We start from the raw sequence: 18581 nt of genomic DNA, 5'->3' as shown, positions 1-18581 counted from the left end.
GATAACTTACATTACATTTTGTCAAATCAAAGCACATAAACACACACACACCATTAAAAATGTCAGCATTTTTATAGCAGTAGTAATTGTGTTTTACAAACCTAAAATTTCATATTCAAAATCTAAACACAGTAAAATGTTTTTCCCTTTTTTTTTTTTTTTTTTTTTTAAACAAAAAGCAAATACTGAAGTCAATCACAACAGAAACAAGCCACAGCTTTCACTTATGGAATACTTATTTGCGTGAACGTATGCTTTCTAGCAGCAGCACTACAAGTCTGTTATGGAGTCTTTTAGTCTTGTTGATGTAATTCTGATTAAACACAGCTGTCATTTTTTTCATGAAGGTCCCTCAGAGATGACTATTGCAGTCTGGAATGTTCAGCAAGGTGTGAAAAAAATCTGTCCACATTTCTACATCAGGATTCCTGGAGGAAAATACAAACAAACAAACAAACACACAAACAAAAAGACTAATATAAAATGATCCCCACAAAAATGTTGTAATGTTGAAAAGATCAAAAGACATTGTACAACAAAGGAAGGAGATATTTTAGCTTACATCAATTCTAATGTACAACGTTTCTTTTGAGTTACTGTGGGTTTGATGTGCGATTACAGACTGCATCTAAAAAAAAAACATACAGCTCCTATTAATTCAGTGATGACAGAAGCATTTCATAAATGTTATATAAGAACATTTGAGTAGCTAAACATAGAATAGCCACGAAACTTAAATAAATAAAAAAAGTACAACATGACTAGGCATGTCCATAGGTACCAGTTCATACACTACCACACCTGTATGGGTCAAACAATATAGTCTTAACTTGTAAATTCAAAACATGGGATGGTGAAAGAACTACTTAAATGTTCCCACTGAACTGAGCAAACTTACCTTTTAAATGCAGCACTAGTCTTCCAAACACCATTTTAACTTTCATGTAAGACCCAAAGAACATGCAGTAAACCGTACAAGCAATTCCAAAAGAATCTGTCTGAAATGAACAAAAAGGGCTTCAAATTGATTACTCTGCATTTAAACAGTCAACAGTAGCCTAGTTTTTAAAACAAATGTTATTTCAGCCGACAAACCTAGCATTTTCACCAGTATTCAACACAGAAATAACCAGTAAATACTCCCAAGCTCTTTCTGCTGTTAACCAACACAGTATTTAAACCATGGTTAAAAGGGAACACTCTGGTTGTGTTAGGACTGATCAGCTGGAGCTGGAGCATTCTGGCTTTGAAAACAAGCAGCTGATTTGTGGCTGAGGAGGGAGCCTCATTCACACTGGTTCAGCTTAGAGCTGCAACATGGTAAAAGGATGACAATGCTTAATTAAAATGTATCCCAACAAAGTCAAAGTGCATGTTTGCTAAGGAAATGTTCATTTTTTCAAATCCTTTTACTATTAACAAAATGTAAAAACTATACAGAAATTAAGAAACAAAAGGGGATTCAAAAGAACCATAAAATGGACTGAGACCCAGCTTCACAACTTGTTTCATAAAGTAGGAGCAATGCTCAAGAATGCTTAAAAATGCACAGACTGGCTTTAAATACACCACTGTTGAACTGATTCACCACTGAGCTTGAATTATGAAAACAAAGTACTGTGGCTGATACTTACATATTTTGCAGGCAATCTTACAGTATCAAAAAGTGGTAGCAAACCATTTTTTTTTTTACCTGATAATTCCATTGTCTGCCAGTTATCACTTCAATGCACTGGAATCCGGAAGTTTTCACTTTTGCTGTAAAGGACGTTCCTTTGGGTAACAGGGTCATATTAAAACTCTGACCCAAATCAATCAACGACAAACCATGATCCAAATTCTCCAAATCGAAGGAGTGATTTTCCAGAAATCTAGATGGTTTTAAGATACACGTTTAAAAAATGGTTCAAAACAAGTGTTAAATATAAAGCCAATATGAATTGTGATTTTCTAGGGGTGTAGGACAGATTTAGTTTTATTTAGGTTATAATAACAATGAAAAGGAACATGCATAATGTGTTGGACTGTAGTGGATGCATACATTACATAGATGTGTTGGACTGTGGTGGATGCATGCATTACATTAATTATATAAAAAAAAAAGTAGCACAAACACACAGGTCCATTTGCTGTGAGGTAATGGAGCTTTAAATCATAATGACTTGTAACCTTAATTTGTTTAATGTAATTTCAAATGGAACATTCTTAAAGAAGAATAAGCCACCACAGTCCACTATTAAGGGTACTTCAGAAACAGCAAACTTAAATACAAAACAATATGCAGACTACAAGTACAGACCTGTCTCCCAGTTTAAAGTTGTCTGGTTTGATGTCTGCATGAATTATATCGATGTTGTGAAGCTGCTCTACCATATGCAGGATGCATATTGCAAAATAGATCACCAGAGGTTGTCTCACTCAGATTTCTGCACAGGTTTGTTGCATTCTGTTACAAAACAGAGGCAACTAAGTCACATATCTATGCAAGCAATTATCCCAATGGATTTGACAGATCTAAATGGGTTCTTCAAACTTAGAACAGCATCTTGTAGAGAAAGCTAACCTCTCATGCCAGTCTAGGGCATATTTCAATGACGCACGACATCCATGTGAGGGCATATGGATGGATGAAATTAATTAATATGCACTCTTAATTTCACTCCATTTCTCAAAAGCAAATAAATGCGTTCTGGCATCCCTCCTTTTCTTATTCAAGCAACTCATACTGGCCTATCAGCAAAGCTCCACAGTTGTGAAGTTCTCAAAATAAAACACTTCCATGAGGTTGAAGTAGTTCGTGTAGCTGGCATGAAATGGAGACTTCCCAAGGATTTGCTGGTTTCTGGACCTACAATGAGAAGAAATTAATAATATCAAGAAACATTTTAAAAAGACACTTAAAATACAGACCATGATCTCCCAAAACAGTTTTCCAGCAGTACTCCCACCCTGCATGGGCTACAATTCTGAAGCTATATTGTGCAACAGAGTTGAAGGACAGAAGGTATGAATTACATTTTCAGAATTTCTCAAACTAGCATAAGATCAAGGATTTGTGTTCAGTCTAACTTTTAAAGAAAGAAAGAAAGAAAGGTTACCTCTCCCATACATCCAGTGGATCATCTCCTTCGTAGTCATGGACTGGCTTTAAACTGTCTGAAAAATAAATCAATATTTCAGTGCCTGGATGCTATTAAATTTAAAAACACGCAACATTCGACTTTATCTCGACAACCTGCGCTATTAAGGTTCTGGGACAACAATGGGCACGTTAACTAAGTGAGCGGCTCGGAGCAGCTCAGTAAAATAATCGATTTAACGACTTGCTCAGCTCCGCTCCTGCCTGGCCATTTCTCATCGGCGATCAGAGTGAGCGAACAGAATGGCCACCTGCAGGAAACAAGTGGAGATGACAGGCAGGATTGACAGATATGTTTGTCAAGAACTATGAATTGGTTTTGACTTATGAAGTTATTAACTTATGATGTATTAATTGGCTAAAGATGGTAAAAATTGTTTTTGAATTTGTGTCATTTAATTTAATGTAGAGCTGTTTTACAGTTATTGATGTATTATTAGGCTTGTAGTATTAATCATAATTTTCAATATTAATGTCGGTATTGTATTGTAAGTGTTAAACACAGCGCCAAACTCTGTGAGGTACAGCAGGGGACAGAGACATATTACACACAGGGCCATTTCACCTACCATCACCTCAGAAACACAAACAAGCAAAGAATTATTATTCTCCATTTTTAAATGTCGCTCAGCGTTAAGCCATTTAAATCTTTCAGAGTGGCTCACTTAACGCACCCAATGTGTTATTTATTATCATCATCATCAACAGCAACAACCCTGTTTCGGTGCTGCTTAATTAGTACGAGGAGAAGCATACTGTTTTCCTGTGGACTGCTGGAATGGTTCGGGTACAAAGTTCAGAACGAGCTAGCAGGTCTTTATCCTATTCAGTACTAAATGCAGAGTGACTAATAAAAATAAGAAATATACAATTATAAGTAAACTGTGAGACTGTGGAAATACACATAAACATACAATTCACACCACCACATTGTCGAAACATACTCTCGTCCCTGTACAATCACGTACTGAACTTCAGCGACAGATAGAGTAACCGATCAGTATAATATCATTTTTTGTTTATAATTACTTCTTAGGAATTTCACTTTCAATATTATATATACAAAAACATTTTTGGCAGTGAATTTCAAATGCAATGCAAAGTTGATGCTCTTTCCGGCTACGGCGGAAGTGGGAAGCATTAATAATTTGCCTTTTCGTGGTAATGTCAGAAGGTTGTAAAAAGCAAACTGACAAACTCGCTCTTTATAGTTATATCACAGGTTACATTTTTTTTCACAGAGAAACAACGGCTAACAGACATTAAATAATGTTAATTATTTAAGTAAGAAAAAGAACGGGCAAGTCGTTGGTCATTCCTGGCTGGAGTTGAGAGGTCGGGTTTGGACCCCGACATGCTAATCAAGTAGCTGTGTGAGGGAAGCCCGTATGCTTTATTTGAATAACTTTCTGTAATTTATGAATTTAAAGTAGACGACGTTGAAATGGAGAACGACATATTAGACGCTCTGGCGGATCTGTGGTACGTAACGCTTTTGAAATACAAAAATAGACAGTTGTTTGTTCAGGCAGAATGACGAGGCTATATCAAGTGGTACAAAAAGAGAGTGAATAGTCAGAGTGCGATCACACACACACACACACACACACACACACACACACACACACACACACACACACACACACACACAGAGTATGTTTCTTGATTGAGTTAAACCACGTTTTTAAATATTTAGATTTTAATTATATATTCTGAATATATTTACACTTGCAAAAAACAAACAGACAAAAAAAAAAAACAGTTGCTATTTTAAGAGTAAAGTTTAAAAACTTCGACTGTTGCTGTATGCTCCAGTCTCACTCCTACTGGAAAATTGATACCAGACACAAAACCATTGACACTGTCAAGGCGTGGTGGGATGAGAAAGAGTAACTGTGCACCTGCTTCCTTAAGAAGCATACATAGAATGTTTGACTCCAACATAACTATGAAGCTTTCTCTCTGTGCCAAGCTGTTCTATAATATTCCATAGTAGGTCCAGGTTTTTGGTCATAAGACCAATCATTGATATACAATAGTCAGGGTTGGAGGTCAATTCCCAATTCCTTTTTAAAATTAATTTACAATTCCATTTTAATCAATTCCAATAAATTGTTGATCGAAATTGCAATTGCCAGTATTCTGTTAAAAATCTCACAGTGGCAACAAATTATTTAAATTGAAGTCACTGTTAATCAATTCAATTGGCTTCAAATGAAAGCAGTTTAACAATCACAATGATTACTGGCTCTGAAATATCAATATCAATTCCTTTGAAAAACATAAATTGACCCCAACCCTGACAATAGTGCAACTGTACTTGCACCTAAAAAACGCTCCATAATATCAGGACAAGTGAATTCTTGTATTCAGTTTCACTGACATGAACATTTGCGTGGTCTGCCATGGCCAGTATTTAGTATAAAAATAAACACTGTTTGTGTTCTGACTTACAGTGCTCCCATTAAAAGTACCAAAGCTGCTTGGATTGTATCAATACAAGTTTGCATATTATTAGAAATAAAATAATAAAAAAATAAATAAAATTGTTACAGTATTGTTTTAAAAGGTAAAATGTAGTACATAGCTTTAAGGTGCTTTAATAGAATAATCCTGTATTATATTCTTTTCTCATGTAACGCAGATTATTAAAAGTCCAGATAAAACGTGGTCATGTGCCCTTCAGTATATTTTTCTCCTGTACAAGCTTGTCAAAAGAAAATACTGCACGTCCTAATTTGACTTAAAAAATTGTGTTATATCTCACCACGCTAGTGAACCATAGCATTTAAACATTGGGTCGTTAGGTACTATGGTAGAATGCCATCTTGGTCTACACTTGGCTGTTCATAAATTTGCGGAGAATAACATATCATTGTACTTAAATAATTGAGATATTAAGTTTTTTTTTCATAAAAGCTCATTTTATCTTAGTTACAAGGGTCCTCTGGTAGAAGATGGTGCGCTGGATCGGGCAGTTGCTGGGGGAGCTGCTTCTCCTGAATTCACAAAGCTCTGTGCCTGGATTGTCTCTGAGATCAAGCTGTATTGCAAACTGGAAGAGAATGTGCAAGCCACAAACAGTAAGTTATCCCTGTATTGTTATGATATAATTTAACTATCCACTGTCATGGCAGCATAAGAAGTCAGCAGTATAGGAGACATGTAAAATTTTGTGTAAAATGTCACTGCGCATTACAGGATTAGAAACTAACAATATTGTGGTACTAGTCCTTTGAAACTACTACCTTTTCAAACTTGCAAGTCCTGATGTGAAGTGCCTAAGTTGGAATCAACAACAGTTGGGGTCCATAAAAATAGGCTTACATTTTATTTTTCTAAAAAATAAACATTGTTATAAAAGTTTTTATTTTTGTATTTATTTATTTTTTTTATTTTTAAACAGTCACCTTAGTAAATGCGCCTACAGATCGATCAGTCACCTGTGTGCACCTCGTTAATGTACTGTGTGCTGGGAAACTGACACTGACTGCACCAGACGGAATGACAGAGGAAAAAAATTCTGTCGTGTCACCTTGCAGACCACGAAGCTCTACCTGAAATTGACACAGATGACACAAATACAATGTTTATTTTATTGTTTATTACAAGTGTTGCTATTTACAAAAATGCTGGCTATTTTGTGGAGTTGTGGGGGGGGGGTTTACAGCCTGTGAGTGATTAAATAACTATGAATTACTACATACAATAATTAAATGTACCCACGTACACACACGGTCTTCACTAAAGCCCCAATTTAACTGTAGCTCTTGGGATGAAATGGTTAGCGAGATGGCTACATTTTTTTTTAATTAGCAGTGGGAGAAAATCGCTTTAACAAATGCAGTAGAATCTGCTACAACTGACTGAATGCATTGTTAGCCAGCGGCCTAAGTCACAGCAATGTGAAGCCATTGAATGAAATTACCTTGTGTAAAATTTGAACTTGCATAACATTGTGTATTTTTCTTTAATTAACAGATATATAAAGTTGCATAAACAAAAAGTAGGAACTTAGAAGTGATCAGGAAAGATAGTGTATGAGAAGGTGCCATGTCAAGCTCTACCTTATAAAAATGTGGAGCTTTGTAATTCTGTACTGTGACTGTTTGTGGTATTTGTAATTAAATTGTAGCATTTCCCTTTTGAATGATCTGTTAAGGTCCCACTGAAGCAGAAGGCTTCCAGCTTGAGATGAGTGGCTTGCTAGCTGAGATGAACTGCCCTTATTCTGTTCTTACGACTGGGGATGTTGCAAAACGTCTTCAAAACAAGGACAATTGTCTCTTGCTGCTTAGTAAGTTTTGTTTAATGTACATCAAATTCTACTCTTTGGCGCATTCACACTACATGCAGGTGTGGCGATTTTGATTTTTTTTTTTTTTTGCCTGTGATGAGTTTTTCTCCATCCTTCTCCTAAAGTTGTTTTTGCTTAGAACATTACTTACCAGGCTTACTAACTTATGTCCCTTTCAAACCAAGGTTGACCACTTGGTGTGCAGCTGTAATTACTGTCCCCTGTTTAATTTAGATTTTTGTATTGGTTTTTGAACTAACTGTATTGCCACTGTTTCCTATATGGTGCATATAACCACCCCATTTCAGAAATTTAGCTTTTTGGTAGCCAGACAAGAAATTTAAATATTAAAATGTAGATGGTCTGAAGTTTCCTGTTCAAATCAGTTATACCGTGTTTAGAGCCTTTATCCATGTAGTGTTGTTTCTGTTTGGTCTAACCAGTCCTCTTTCCAGCTTGTATTTCTTGCACAAGTTTAGTTTAGATAATTTAATCTTTATTAACTTGTCCATATCTGCACCCTTTTCCAGCTTACCTTATTTCTGAGTTGGAGGCGTTAAAGATGGTTCATGTAAGCCATCCATCAAAGACAGCTGTGGTGGGGGGAGGCAGTGACGTTTTTATTGAGCTGAAAGGAATTTGTGTGGGCCTGGGTATGTCTAAACCCCCCGCCAACATTGCCATGTTCCAATTCTTTAGTGGAATTGAGAAGAAGGTAAGATGATCACTGTCTTGCCAAGCCTTCACAGACTTTGTCAACTAGTGATATGGGAATATAAATGGGGCAGCATTGTGAGGCATATTTGGGAGCCTATGTGTTTCTCTTTCATTGATGAGAAAAAGTAATTGCTTGTGTCTCCATCAACAGCTAAAGGAAGCCATGTCCAAGGTTCCGGTGAATCATGTTGGAAAGCCTCTAATGAAGAAACCCCTTGGACCGGTTCATTGGGTCAGAACTTTAAAGAACAGCTGTTTTTGTTCTGTAGTCTACCCACATATTATTTCCTTTAAGTCTCCCTGTAGGCAACTTTTGTGTTTTTTAAATCTGCCCCTATCACTCTTAAGTTCATTTCAAATGTAGTGTTACTTTGACCTGTGACTTAATGTTGCTGTTTGTGATTGAGGTTATGTGATGTTTCTGTTATTTAAAAAGTTTTATGGCCACATTTCTTTTAATTTCCAGCCATATTTTCAAAATCTGTTTGTTTACAACAGCTTCTTTTCCACTCTCCTTTAAGTAGATTGTTAAACTATATCTATACAATACTGTATGTATTTCTCTAATAGTTTGGTTAGCAGCCTAGACAAAAATTATTGTATCAGAAGACTGTGATAATTTCCTTGTAGCCATTATATCAAGGCTTATGCGCTGAAATAATGCATGAACACTTAACTGGTATAAAAACAATCTTCATCAGAGGCTAAATATTTCCACAGGAAAAAATTGAAGTTATTAACCAAGCACTAGTTAATGAATATGAAGTCCGGAGGAAGATGCTGTTGAAACGACTTGATGTAACGGTGCAGTCTTTTGGATGGTCAGAAAGAGCAAAGGTAAGATATTGAGTAGCTTTTGATTAAAAGATACAGGAAACGTTTTGTAAAAAATTTAATACAGGCATCTAGACTATAAAATAACTTTTATTTTAGACCCGTGCTGATCAGTTGGCGAAGGTATACCCGCCGAAACGGACTGCTCTTGCTACAAAAAGCAATATTTCTATTGCTCACCTATACGCAGCTCGGGAAGATCTGTCCAAGATTTTAAGAACCAGCAGCGGAAGGATCCGTGAGATGTCAGCCTGTGCCATCAACAAGGTATGCATGCACTAGATTAAGGTTGGGGATAATTCCTGTTTTTCTAATTCAGTTCCTTTTAATCAAATCCAACACATAATTGCAATTAACAGTATTCTGTTAAAAATGAGCTTCTCACAGTGGCAACACATACCTAGATTGAAGTCCCTGTTAATCAATTAAATTGGCTTCAGTTGACTTGTTAACAATCACAAAAATAATGTCTCTGAAATATAAATTCCAGTTACTTCAAAGGAATTGACATTGGGATATGCTTTTAAAAAGGAAATGGAAGTGAAATTGAAGCTAGGAATTGAGCCAATCCCTGCACTGGCGCTCATTGTACTGTTACTGTGGTGATGCAGTTTGCTGGTCTTTACTGGGCTGAATGAGATGAGCTGGTCCTTTTACTAGTTAGCCCATTTCTGAAATAAAGAAACAAGTCAAGTAGACAAACATTTCAGCTAATACCTCGATTTGTGTGTTTACGTGGCTCGTTCTGGTTAAGGTGGTTATGGTAAAGGCATCATTTCCTCATACTGCATGTATTAAAACCAGAGTACCAGGAAGGTAAGGTACGAAATGTAACAAATATTATAGATGTTCAAAGTGCGGATTTGTTCACTAGACAGTAATGTCCCTACTTTAGTGCACTGCATCTATGGGCATGAGAGTAATTTGCGTAGCTCATTAAGCTTCCCACTTTAGCACCATTTATCTAGGAAGGTGGTTCTCAATGTTTTTCAGTGTAGGGACCACCCTGATGTTTGGATTTTTCCCATGGACTACTTGCCACGCAGTTTTTCACAACAGCATTTTGGAACTAATTTATATGTGTACATGTAGAATGTAAAGTATTTATATAGGGTACCGAACTTCATGAGGTTCCTGGGCTTGAATCTTCACTACCAGGTCAGCAAGTATTGTTTGCCATTTTATGCATTGAAAGTTGCTGATGGTCTTGTTTCGTTTGTTTAAAAAGGTATTTTTTTTCACATTTTGAATGCTTTATAGATAAATAGCATCACAATTTAGCAGGATAGAGTTTTGTTTGACAAAACCTCCTGACAAATGATGCACTGGGACTTGGGCCATCCTAGGATCCAGTAAATATAAATACCAGTGCTGGCCCCATAACCGTTAACTGTCCATTTCTAAGGCGGTGCGAAAAGGCTGGGACAGCCAGATTGTTTTTCCTTTTTTTGAACCTGAACACTGAACACAAGCAGTAGAATGAGCACAGATTAAAAATATGTTCGTTTATGTGAATGCTAGATGCAGATTTAATTTTTTTTTTTAAATAGTGCTGGCTAAAAAAAGAAATCTGTAATTTTGACAAGGCAAATGTAGCTTGATAATGTGTAACAGTTATTTAGTTAGTTTCACGAAAGAGAGCTGTTTCTGTTAATGGTGACTTTGGAGGTAATGCTTGATATTGGATCAAAGAGAGCTGTAATATATATTAATTTATAAACACGCGCAATAAAAGAAAACAGATTGGGGGGGGCGGGGAGATGCAGACTACCTGCATATCTTGTAATTATATAGAATGTGTTTAACCCTTTAAAGACCAAGCGTTTTTTAATCGGATGATCGCCCAGGACCAGTTTATTTTTGGCTGTAGACTCCTCCTTCCTATAAAAAAAAAAATTAAAAAATTACTAAATGTATTTTTTACAGTAGCATCTTGGAATTGGTGTGTCCTTTTTTCAGAACATTATAAAGTACTTCAGAAACCATATAAACTTCTCACTTTTTTTTCTTATAATATTTTTTTTTTTTTACTTTTTAAAAATTAATTACAAATTTTAAAGTGTGTTTTTATGATTATGTATTATGCATAGAGATACATGTTTAAAAAAGTTTTATTCTATGACCCGAGTGACCTTAATACTTCCTGAAATTTTTTTTTTTTTTTTTTTTTTTTAATTTAGTTGTTGCCAATTATTTTTTGTTATTTTCTCCCCAATTTGAAATGCCCAATTATTTTATGCTCTCAGCTCACCACTACCACCCCTACACTGACTCGGGAGGACAAAGCAACTCCTGGGCAGCTAACAGGCAAGCCCGCAGGCGCCTGGCAAGACAACAGGGGTCGCTGGTGCGTGGTGAGCCGAGGACACCCTGGCCAACCTAGACCCCCCACCCACCCGGCGACGCTCAGCCAATTGAGCGCGGCCTCCTGGGAACTCCCGTCCACGGTCGGCTGTGGAATAGCCCACTCGAACCGGCGACGTCCAGCCAATAGGGCTATGTCTTGTTCACCTGGTCACGGGCCCAGAATGACACTTCACTGTGACCGCATTTACACGAACACAAGCTGTTTGTTGTGTTGCTTAGAACTGCGTAACCAAATTTTGGGCGTTGTTTGCAGACCACCTGAAATTTACTCATGGACCACAGGTTGGGAACCACTGATCTAGAAGGTATTGGATCCCTTACTGTATATGACCATCTCGGAAGGATTAACTGTTAGTGGTTAGCATTTTCTAATAAAAATCATCCTCCTGGCACCTAAAGCATTGTAAGAAGATTGCTTGCTTTGGTGCAGAAATAAGAGAAAGACTCTAAAAAAAAATAAATAAATAAATAAAAAATTGTTAAATGATCTCACAATTTGATTTTGTGGTTTATGGTCACAGAACCCCTGGATGCAATTATTTATTTTTGTGTGTAAATACCTGCAGCCCGTATTTATTCTATATAATATCTATTTGTTTGCTTGTGATCTACAGGTGCTGATGGGCCGGGTGCCGGACCGAGGAGGAAGACCCAATGAGATTGAGCCACCTCCTCCTGAGATGCCGCCTTGGCAAACAAGGCAGGACGGCCCGCAACAGTACGGAGGGGGAGGCGGGCAGCAGAACAGAGGCGGTGGTAGAGGGGGCTATGATCAGCAGTCCCAGGGAGGCCGGGGAGGGTACGACCGAGGAGGAGGTGGCCGGGGTGGCAGAGGGGGCAAAGTACAAGGGGGTTGGGGGGATGGAGGTGGTGGCGGCTACCAAGCCAACTACCAAGGGGGCGGATACCAAAGCAGGGGAGGTGGAGGAGGTGGGGGGTATTCAGGTGGAGGGTTTCAGGCACCTACCTACCAGGGAAGTGGATATCAGGGAGGAGGAGGAGGAGGCGGGGGCAGGGGCAGGGGTGGAGACGGAGGACACCAGCAGGATAACCGCTACCAGGACGGTGGCTACCAGGACGGTGGCTACCAGGAGAGAGGTGGCCGTGGGGGGCGTGGCGGCAGGGGCAGGGGGAACCGTGGCGGTCAAGGTGGGGGGTGGGGTGGCAGAGGAGGGCAGAACTTAAATCGGGGAGGGCAGTTTGAGCAGTACTTCCAGCAGGGAGGCTATCACTATAACCAGGCAGGTTTTGGTCAAGGGAAGCATTATTCAAGTTGAGGTTAACCTCGTGCTCATTGCAGCAGAGCTCACTATAATTGAGATGTAGAGAGTGGGATGAAAAAAAGCCTTAAAACTACCACATATTCCAGCAGTGTACACTACCGTAGAATTGCACGTAAGGTCAGTAGTTCTGGGAGGAGTTTGTATTAAGACTGAAGACATTTTTTTCTTTTTTTTTGTAATCCTGAATATATGATGACGTTTCTGATGGCATGGTTTACATGAGTTGTAAGGACATGACAGTACCTATGCAATATTTTATTTTATTTGAACTTTTTTTTTTTTTGTTCAGGAATTTCAACATAATTCAGGCTTTTGCCTCCATATCACAAATACACTGAAGCTTCTTCCCCTAGTGAGAGTTGCATAATTTCTATTTGTTTCTCTATATAATTTGAACCCTATGGGAAGGCGTCGCGCTTTGTCAAACAACTAACAGGTACCAGAAAAACGATTGTGAAATTGATCGTCAGTGTCTCCCCAATATGAGCTCTGCTGTAATTGCTTTAGGTTACAAATTAATAGAATTATGATTTTTTTTGTTAACACAAGGAGAACATTGCATCTGTAGAGAACTGACATGCCACTACTACACTTTTTTTTGTTTGTACCTTTTTATTGTAAAGATCTGCCCCATTGCCGTATACCTGTAGGGTGGTTAAAAAACAAATTCTCAAGCAAGAAAAATGTTAATATCTGAATGCAGTCCTCCTTTACAGGAAGATTAATATCTTCAGCATTAACTGATGTGAAATTTACTTGAAAGGAAATCTGTATACTTAAATGTGCTTTGTACATGAGTTTCCACCACTGGCTAAAACACACGGTTGATTTAAACTAAAATGTACTGCCAGGCAAGGGACTGGAGAATCCTGAAGGCCTTTCGTTCTTTCTACGGACAGCATCCAACTGGTTAAGCTCATGATTTATTTTAGTTTTTTTCTTTACTAAGCACATGACGCTGCTTTTTGGCTATTATATGTACATAAGTTATGTGAAGTTATGAAAGACAATGCTTGAATGTGTGCTATTGAATGAAAGGTGAGCAATAAAAATAAAAAAAAATCTGAATTAAGTTATTTCATTAATAAAAACAAAACAAAAAAAACTTTTAAATTGTACCAGTGATTTATTACTTATATAGGCAAAGAAAATTATCTTAAATATGCTATTGCTTTTTAATACTCCTTAGGATATCAATTTATGCTTTGGGCAATCCAGGAACGATACACTTTTAAAATCTGATTGTTCCTGAAGCTTGCTGCTTTACCACCAAAGTATTTTGTGTTGGGGTTAATTTTATTTGAGTTTCTTCATAAGTCATAAGATCCAAGTTACTTTTTAAAACTACTAATTAACCTGTCCCTCTGTAACACCAGAGGATGTAAGAAATGCATCATTAAGGGAATACCACCTAGAACAATTGTGGTATTCCTTATATCCATGTGGAGCAGTGTGGCAGGGCCAGGTCAACGATTATGCTGTGCAGTGCACATACTAAATTTGGAAAGATGATATGTTTAAGAGCTCTATTGAAGCCACAGGGATGCTTTTTGCTTCTGTTCACAGATACGCAAAGTGAATTTAAACCACACAAATAATACGTTAGTTAAGATAACTTATATTTCCTACCAGTACCAAGCAAAGCATTGAGCGGAATTGTTTTGCCGCCGTATGATCTGTTTGAGCAAAGTATGTGAAGGAGGATTTCTTAATTTTAGAGTGAAAATTATACTAAACAAAGATGGGCCAAGATTACAGTAAAAAAAAAAAAAAATGCATACAAGAAAATAAGCTGAAAAATGTATTTGTTTATTTATTTTGAGAAACCATGGTGTGTATGTAAAAACCAGTGCAAAAAGCTCACTAAAGACAGGTGCTGATTTGAAGATAGAAATACAGTATAAGTAACCAGTAGGGGGATTCATTGGTGTGTTTATATTATTGCTGTGCTAATGGTGTGTTTAAACTGCAGGGGTTTACACAACTCTGAGGTTTTTTTCAAAAATAATTTATGTAACTGTTCTTTTATATTTGCTTGAAGCAGGACAATCAAAGTGCCAGACAATGCAAACTAAGATGGAAAAGCACTACATTGATCAACAAGCCCTGCCTTTAAACTTCCACAAGGGGGAGTGTTGAACTGGGTTACTTTATCTTTTTTAATGCTGACCTTGAAATTGATTTACTGTGACTGCCATGCAATGGACATGCGACTTTGTAGGTTTCTGCATAGAGAGAGTACTATTTGAATTACTGTCTTCATGTTTGATACAGTAAGATACTGTGGCTGTTTTCTTGGAATTTCTTTCTTTCCATTACAGGTGGTGTCCAGTTGAAATTAACCATTTCAATCTGATGTGACATCCCCCTTTGCTTATAGGCTTTGTTTTTGTTCACAAAAAACTAATATTTCTAGTTTACATTTCTTGTAATACACTATTGATTGCTTTTGTGTTGATTTGCTTTTTTTTTAGGTGTGATGTCACTGGATGTAAATAAGCTGTTTTAAACTAGGATTTATGCAAAGGAAATTAAGAAAATCTCTTGTAGACGGAGTGTACGTTTTAGTTTATATAGACGCATGTGATTGTTTGAATGCTGAGGTGATTTCTGTAGCTGCAGGTGCTGAACACAGGTACGCAAAGCGTGCAGATTTAAACCCTTATTCCGCGGCTGTAAAACAGTTTGCACAGCGAGTATGCCAGTTTAACATTTTCAGTTATAGAGCATAAATCGCCGATAGCAATTTTGTGGTTTGTACAGCTGCTTCAACATATCATGTTTTTTATGGAACAAGGAACACAGTAATTGTGGAGGTGGCACTGAATAAAGGGAGTATTTACTCTGCATGTGACAGTCATGGTGACTTTGGGACTCTCATGACTTCACAGCAGTCTTTGTTCAAAAGGAGTAAGGGAAAAGGTTATTTTGGGATTCTTAAATCATAATATGTTTTGGAGGACCAAATGGGTTTATAAAAAGTGATGGCTTCTTAAAAACAATTACAATCTTTATAAAATAACTACACAAAAAGGATCATTAGTGCATGTGCGTAAAGAGCATATGTCAAAATATTAGTGCAGTCCATAATCTATGTAAATAATGACACATTGTAATTGATATGAGAACATTGCGTGTGATACGAATTTCATTATTTTATTTTCTCTTGTGTTATAAAAAAAAAAAAAAAAAGTAAACAAGCAATTATAATCTAACTGAAAGCATCTATTCAACACGCTACTAGTTCATCTGGGTAAACCGGGCCAAGACAAAACTGCCGGACAGGTCACTAAAACAATGTGAAGTGATGTCTTTAAAACTATACCGCAATTACTTCATCACTATAAATATTAAAAATAATAATAAGTCAGATTTTTTAATTCATCAAAATACTCGCAGACAAATACAAACCTGCCTCAGCATGATTTACAAACTGTACCACACAATTTAAAAAAATGTTTGAAAACTTTTTCGTGTTATTGATAAAGCATCAGCAACTCAGGCAACTTTCATTCAAACAAGGTTGTGAAGCACCCAACATATAAAACAGGTGGTAAATCCGAAAGAAAAGGCTGTTGGAATGATAGTTTTTTTTTTAAATAAAAATTTTGATGAATCACTAATCATTTGAAAAATAAAAAATTATATATATAAATATAAAAGCAAGCAAGCATGAAGTTTAGACACTTTGATAAATAGGGGTCACCACCCTTTAATGATAGAGGCATGTTTCTTGCCTCTTAGGAAAATAGTTAAAGGTTTGGGGCAATGTGATTTACATATTTTAATTAAATATTGAAATGATTACAGCTGTCATTTCTGTATGAACGCATTGCCCCAGGGTAGTTAAATATTTTCCCAGGGGTTGTTTACATAGAAGGCCAGCCATAATTAAGTAATATATACAGGTGTGGAAGAGGGCATTTTCATGTTGAATGCAGGTGTGTAAAACGCATTTCCCTAAAACAATATTAATTTTTTCTAAGATATATGTATGTGCGCACACTATATATATATAAAAAAAAAAAAGGAAATCATTGTACTTTGGGACAACCCGTTCTTCAGATAGGAATAACACCTTTAATGACTAGAGACACATTTGTTGACGTCATTGTAATACTTAATAGATATAACCCAATAGATTCTGATATTCTTTGCTGTTCATGTTGAATACAAATGGTCTGTCAGACTCAGTGTACATATCAATGTGATTTATTTTAGCAGCTGTCTAAACAGCTTGGATAGTCACATGACCAATGAGTCTCATGTTCAAAGAGTCTCTCCTGATTGGCCAAAGGCAAAATGTTTTTGGGAAACATGGCTCAAAAGCAGAACCTGGGTCTACGTCTTGACACGTGTTTTCTAGTTTCTAGATAGCAAACAGAAGGGAACATGTTTGTGAAAACAAGTCTACCAGTGTAAACTGGGCCTAGCACCTGAAAAGGGAAGTGAATGTTAGCCATGCTAACCTGGAATAGCCATTGGTATATGAAAGAACACTGTATCGAGCTTCAAAGGCCAGCATTGAATTTTGTGTTTAGAACAAAGAATGAGCTCAACTAAATACATCTAGTAGCTATTTCTTCATACAAAAATAAAATAAAATGCATAGGCATTACAGGATTAATTATGTTTAAAAATACAAATAAGACAAAAACAATGCTGGGCTTTCATTGCTTTATTGAGTAAGGGATCTGGACGATTCATACAATGAACTGAGAGGTCAAGTACAAAAAAAAGAAAGGTCAGAAATAGCATATTCTTAAAATCTTTTGAAAAAAGAAATCTCTACCACAGCTGTTCCTGCGAAGCTCTGGCATTGGCAGGAAGGTGAAGAGCACAATTTACACAGACACAGTGGTGGGGGGAGTGGGAGATGGATCAGTATACTGGGAACGTTGGCAATGAGTAACCAACTAGCCAGGGACATTTTTTCATGGGTGCTGTTTTTTTCATCTTTAAATACCTATTATACATATTAAATACATTTCCATTTAAATGTGTTTATTTATTTAATTCATAGAATGTGGTTCAATAGGGGGTTGTTTTTAATAAAGTATATACATTTCTCTGCCAGTTTATCAGAAATGTGTTTATTCATGAATCAACAAGAAGCAGTAATGCTGTTGCTTGTTTTGTATCCTGGGTGACATTATGTGTGACGTCTGATTCTGCTAGTTATATTATTTGCTGAGTGTCTTACAAAACCATATTCTGTATGTTACACTTAATACAGCTTAATGGAGTACTGTACAGAAACTTTTTGTTCTTTTTTTCTCAAAAAACCCCATCAAATTCTGATTATTGTCTTAATTAGACTAATTTGACTTAGCATGATGAATGATTTCCCACATTTTTAAATTCAATTAAAACACAGCAAGTGCCTTGGATAAATAACGGTATGTGTATATGAATACGTGTTTTTTTTTTTGGCACATTACAAGAGCTGTAGTGCACTACCTGGCTGCAAAACCAGTGATCCCAGGCAGTCCAGAATGCATAATAATAAACAGAACAACTTCAAGCATATAAATATAAATGAAAGATACAGGAAAACTAACACGCTTAACAGAATGTTACAATCTGTAAATAATAATAATAATAATAATACAAAATAACAATCTACCTTGTCTATAAAAAAAATACATAAAAGACATATTTTTATAAATAAATAATCTGCTTCTAAAATAAACTTTACTCCTAAGAAATATCCTTACTAGCCAGAGTAAAAAGACATTCAGAGCCCTGATTACCCAGATCAAGGCAGATACATTAATAGAGTTCTTATTCCACTAGTGCTGATATTAATAATAAAGGACCCCGCCCACCAGCGACTAGTCAAGTATGTAAAGGAGTTGCAATCAGGACCTTGTAATCCACTTATTACCATTTACACTTAACAAATAACAAGACATCTTCAGTACAAGGAAGTAAATGACCAGCG

General features: G+C 36.7%; 2 protein-coding genes across 2 annotated transcripts; one reads left to right on the top strand and one right to left on the bottom strand.

The window, feature by feature from the left end:
• Nucleotides 1-72: 72 nt before the first annotated feature.
• Nucleotides 73-4266, bottom strand: LOC121316372 (mitotic checkpoint serine/threonine-protein kinase BUB1-like). Its single transcript, XM_041251450.1, has 7 exons — nucleotides 3099-4266; nucleotides 2764-2848; nucleotides 2300-2417; nucleotides 1694-1871; nucleotides 899-998; nucleotides 563-628; nucleotides 73-428 (listed from the first exon to the last, which is right to left on the bottom strand). Exons 1-6 carry the CDS (start codon nucleotides 3105-3107, stop codon nucleotides 594-596), a joined length of 525 nt encoding a protein of 174 aa, XP_041107384.1. The 5' UTR covers nucleotides 3108-4266; the 3' UTR covers nucleotides 73-428; nucleotides 563-593.
• A 195-nt stretch (nucleotides 4267-4461) lies between these two features.
• LOC121315678 (protein FAM98A-like) lies at nucleotides 4462-13735 on the top strand. Its single transcript, XM_041249984.1, has 8 exons — nucleotides 4462-4621; nucleotides 6074-6222; nucleotides 7302-7436; nucleotides 7967-8151; nucleotides 8305-8385; nucleotides 8874-8990; nucleotides 9087-9254; nucleotides 11969-13735. Exons 1-8 carry the CDS (start codon nucleotides 4584-4586, stop codon nucleotides 12629-12631), a joined length of 1536 nt encoding a protein of 511 aa, XP_041105918.1. The 5' UTR covers nucleotides 4462-4583; the 3' UTR covers nucleotides 12632-13735.
• Nucleotides 13736-18581: the final 4846 nt, after the last annotated feature.

The sequence above is a fragment of the Polyodon spathula genome, chromosome 5 (genome assembly GCF_017654505.1).
Source record: "Polyodon spathula isolate WHYD16114869_AA chromosome 5, ASM1765450v1, whole genome shotgun sequence".
NCBI lineage: Eukaryota > Metazoa > Chordata > Actinopteri > Acipenseriformes > Polyodontidae > Polyodon > Polyodon spathula.
Note: the sequence above shows the minus strand (reverse complement) of the source record. Positions and strands in the feature narration are given on the sequence as shown.

What these genes read in the sequence shown, in the direction of transcription:
- LOC121315678 (XM_041249984.1), top strand. Translation starts at nt 4,584, where the DNA reads ATGGAGAACGACATATTAGACGCTCTGGCGGATCTGTG. An exon ending in TTAGTGGAATTGAGAAGAAG is followed by an intron (nt 8,152 to 8,304) that starts GTAAGATGATCA and finishes CTCCATCAACAG; the next exon opens with CTAAAGGAAGCCATGTCCAA. An exon ending in CAGCCTGTGCCATCAACAAG is followed by an intron (nt 9,255 to 11,968) that starts GTATGCATGCAC and finishes TGTGATCTACAG; the next exon opens with GTGCTGATGGGCCGGGTGCC.
- LOC121316372 (XM_041251450.1), bottom strand. An exon ending in TCATGGAAGTGTTTTATTTT is followed by an intron (nt 2,418 to 2,763) that starts GAGAACTTCACA and finishes CAGAAATCTGAG; the next exon opens with TGAGACAACCTCTGGTGATC. An exon ending in AACTTTAAACTGGGAGACAG is followed by an intron (nt 1,872 to 2,299) that starts GTCTGTACTTGT and finishes AAAACCATCTAG; the next exon opens with ATTTCTGGAAAATCACTCCT.